General features: G+C 55.3%; 1 protein-coding gene across 1 annotated transcript in view; it reads right to left on the bottom strand.

The window, feature by feature from the left end:
* Positions 1-633, bottom strand: part of KCTD7 (potassium channel tetramerization domain containing 7) — a 13922-nt gene extending 13289 nt beyond the window's left edge. Inside the window, exon 1 of the mRNA XM_032264693.1 lies at positions 301-633. Coding sequence (XP_032120584.1) covers positions 301-444 — 144 coding nt within the window. The 5' untranslated portion in view covers positions 445-633. The remainder of the gene's footprint in view (positions 1-300) is intronic.
* Between the last annotated feature and the right edge of the window lie 3412 nt (positions 634-4045).

Below are 4045 nucleotides of genomic sequence, written 5' to 3'. Positions count from 1 at the left end.
CAGGTGGGGGGGGACGGGCGCAGGTGGGGGGGGACGGGCGCAGGTGGGGGGGGACGGGCGCAGGTGGACGGGGGGTGCAGGTGGGCGGGGTTGCAGGTGGGCGGGGGTTGCAGGTGGGTGGGGGAGGGGCGCAGGTGGGCGGGGGTTGCCGGTGGGCGGGGGAGGGGCGCAGGTGGGCAGGGGAAGGGCGCAGGTCCGCGGGGCCCGCCGCCCAGCCCGGCGCCGTGGGTCCGCCAAGGTCAGCTCAGCCTGGCGCCTGCTTCTCCCCGGTGTCCCCCGGCCCGCCATCGCCCCGGGTACCTCCTGGGGCAGCAGGGGCAGCGCGTGCCCCGCCTGCGTGGCCGTCGGCGTGGCCGGCTCCAGAAAGTCGTCTTCGGCGTCGGAGCTGGACATGGCACCGTCCTGACGACGGCTGTCTGGCTCCCGCCCCGTGACTACCACCATCCCTGTGGCTCTGGGCAGTGGGCGCGGCTTCGGGCGGGAGGGCGGCGGCTGCAGCCCCAGGCACTCCCTACCGCTGAGCAGCGCCTGGCATGACGCGGCCGGCCACGGGCGGGCCTGAGGGGTCCGAGAGGCAGCGCGCAGGCGGGAGGCGGTGGCTCCCGGACAGGCGACCGGCTCGCGCCAGGCCGCCGGCCTGACCCGGCCGCCTCCCGCTATTGGCCGAGCCCGCGCTGGTTCCGCCCTGATGGGCAGAAGCTCGGCCAGTGGAAGAGCAGGCAGCGCGTGCGGCAGGCCCTGAGTGGTCGCTGTGCGGCAGCCTCCGGGCGTCCCGTGCTCTGATTGGCTCTCTGGCCAGTGGGCGTGCCCTCTGCGGGAGACCCGGGCGGTGCAGCCGCCTCGGGATAACGGGGCCTCAGCGTCTGAGGGAGAACGGCCCTGGCCCGCGTCCACGCTTTACCCCTTCACACAGGGCTCACGACTTACTCCTGCGTCTGTCCCCAAGACAGCGGGTCCCTGTCAATGGAGGCCCTGAGCAGCGTTTCCTGGAGGACGTGGCGGGAGGAGGGCTGGGGTGGCTGCGGCCCCGCGACCGCGGCGGGCCCCGCCCTGAGCCGCAGGGCGCCGCCCGGGGTGTCCAGTCCTTCCCCATTCACTCACGCAGGAATCCGAACGGGAGAACCCAAAACAGGAGCACTTGAGTCCAATGAATAATGACGGTGACTCCCCACCGGGACACGCAGATGGAGGCAGGCCCTTCCCCAAGATGCTCCGGGCAGGGAGGCGGAGTCCGGCCCCAGAGGCTGGGTCTCCTGGGCATCAAGGTTCTCAGCCCGTTCAAGCCATTTTTTTTTATTTTTTGTTTTTTATTTTTTGACTACAAAGACGTTCCCAATTCCCCCCCGCCCCCCTTTTTTTCCTTTTCATTTTCTTTAAAAGACAGGGTCGGGGCCGGGCGCGGTGGCTCACGCCTGTAATCCCAGCACTTTGGGAGGACAAGGCGGGTGGATCACAAGGTCAAGAGATCGAGACCATCCTGGCCAACATGGTGAAACCCCGTCTCTACTAAAAGTAGAAAAATTAGCTGGGCGTGGTGGCGTGCCTCTGTAGTCCCAGCTACTCGGGAGGCTGAGGCAGGAGAATTGCTTGAACCCGGGAGGCGGAGGTTGCAGTGAGCCGAGATCTCGCCAATGCACTCCAGCCTGACGCCTGGCAACGGAGCCAGACTCTATTTCACAAAACAAAACAAAACAAAACAAAGGCAGTGTTGGCCTGGCGTGGTGGCTCAAGTCTGTAATCCCAGCACTTTGGAAGGCCGAGGTGGGCGAATCACAAGGTCAGGAGTCCGACACCAGCCTGACCAACAGGGAGAAACCCGTCTCTATTAAAAATACAAAAAATTAGCTGGACGTGGTGGCGCGTGCCCGTAATCCCAGCTAATTGGGAAAATGGTTTGCTTTTATAAACTGCATCGCCACAAACAGGTTTGTAGAGAAAGCTTTCAACATGTTTATGATCTATTTCCTTATTTCTTTTAACTTTAAAACTTTTTCGAGGCCGGGCGCGGTGGCTCACGCCTGTAATCCCAGCACTTTGGGAGGCCGAGGCGGGTGGATCACGAGGTCAAGAGATCGAGACCATCCTGGTCAAAATGGTGAAACCCCGTCTCTACTAAAAAATACAAAAATTCAGCTGGGCATGGTGGCGTCTGCCTGTAATCCCAGCTACTCAGGAGGCTGAGGCAGGAGAATTGCCTGAACCCAGGAGGCGGAGGTTGCGGTGAGCCGAGATCGCGCCATTGCACTCCAGCCTGGATAACAAGAGCAAAACTCCGTCTCAAAAAAAATTGTATTTTTGTGTTTTTCATAGGTTTAGCAGTCATTCCATGTTTGGCCAGCAGAGCGCATTTTAAGCTTTCCTTCTCACGACAGGGCCATGAGGCCATTTCTACAGTAAAGAATTTTACAAATTATGAAACTTACTCAATTTTACATTTTCAGTAATTATTAACAAACCCCGAAGGGAGAAAAAAAGTCACTTATTTTTCTAATAAGATTAAACATGTCTTCACCAATACTTAATAATTAGCTGCTTTTTTAGAACTTAAGACCCCCCAAAATAAAAATGACCTCTTTTTTTGCGAGATAAGAGTCTTGATCTGTCACCCAGGCTGGAGTGCAGTGGTGTGATCTCAGCTCACTGCAACTGCTGCCTCCAGGGTTCAAGTGAATCTCCTGCCTCAGCCTCCCGAGTAGCTGGGATCAGGTAATTTTTGTATTTTACCAGTCTGGACAACATGGTGAAACCCTGTTTCTACTAAAAATACAAAAACTAGGCCGGGCGTGGTGGCTCACGCCTGTAATCCAAGCACTTTGGAGGCCAAAATGGGCGGATCACCTGAGGTCGGGAGTTTAAGACCAGCCTGACCAACATGGTGAAACCCTGTCTTATAAAAAACAAACAAAAATACAAATTAGCTGGGCATGGTGGTGCACACCTGTAATCCCAGCTACTCAGGAGGCTGAGGCAGAAGAATCACTTGAACCCAGGAGGCAGAGGTTGCAGTGAGCCAAGATTGAGCTATTGCACTCCAGCCTAGGCAACAGAAAAAAAAAATAATAACTTTTATTTTATTGTTATTATTTTTGAGACAGGGTCTCACTGTGTCACCCAGGCTGGAATGCAGTGTTGTAATTATGGTTCACTGTAGCCTTGAGCTCCTGGGCTCAAGCAATCTTCAACTCAGCATCCTGAGTAGCTGGGACTATAGGTGCACACCATCATGCCTGGCTAATTTTTTTTTTTCCAGACCAAGTTTTCCTCTTGTTGCCCAGGCTGGAGTGCAATGGCATGATCTTGGCTCACTGCAACCTCTGCCTCCCAGGTTCAAGTGATTCTTCTGCCTCAGCCTCCCAAGTAGCTGGGATTACAGGTGCCCACCACCATGCCTGGCTAATTTTTGTGTTTTTTGTAGAGACAGGGTGTTACCCCATTGCCCAGGCTGGTCTTGAATCTTTAGCTCACGTGATCCACCCACCTCGGCCTCCCAAAGTGCTGGGATTACAGGCGTGAGCCATTGCACCATCTTTGAACTTTTGTGTTAGATACAGGGGGTACATGTGCAGTTTTGTTACAAGAATATTTTGCAACCAAGCAGTGAGCACAGCACATAATGGGCAGTTTTTCAACCCATACCAATTCTTCCTCCTCCCCCATCTATCCACAGAGTCTACTGTTTCCTATTTAAAAATTTAAAAATTAGGCCAGGCGTGATGGCTCACATCTGTAATCCCAGCACTTTGGGAGGCTGAGGTGAGTGTATCACTTGAGGTCAGGAGTCTGAGACCAGCCTGGGCAACATGGTGAAAACCTGTCTCTACTAAAAATACAAAAATTAACTGGGTGTGGTGGCATGTGCCTGTATTCTCAGCTACTCAGGAGGTCGAGGCAGAAGAACTGCTTGAACCAGGAGATGGAGGTTGCAAAGAGCCAAGATCACACCATTGCACTCCAGCCTGGGGGACAGAATGAGATACATGGTGTGTATCACCACATCTTTTTGCATTTTCTGCAGAGATAGAGTCTCATTATGTTGCCCAGGCTG

Source organism: Sapajus apella, unplaced genomic scaffold (genome assembly GCF_009761245.1).
Source record: "Sapajus apella isolate SASKATOON/1434 unplaced genomic scaffold, GSC_monkey_1.0 scaffold146, whole genome shotgun sequence".
In the NCBI taxonomy this organism is placed as follows: Eukaryota; Metazoa; Chordata; class Mammalia; order Primates; family Cebidae; genus Sapajus; species Sapajus apella.
The sequence above is the reverse complement of the archived record's forward strand: the minus strand, read 5'-3'. Positions and strand labels throughout refer to the sequence as shown.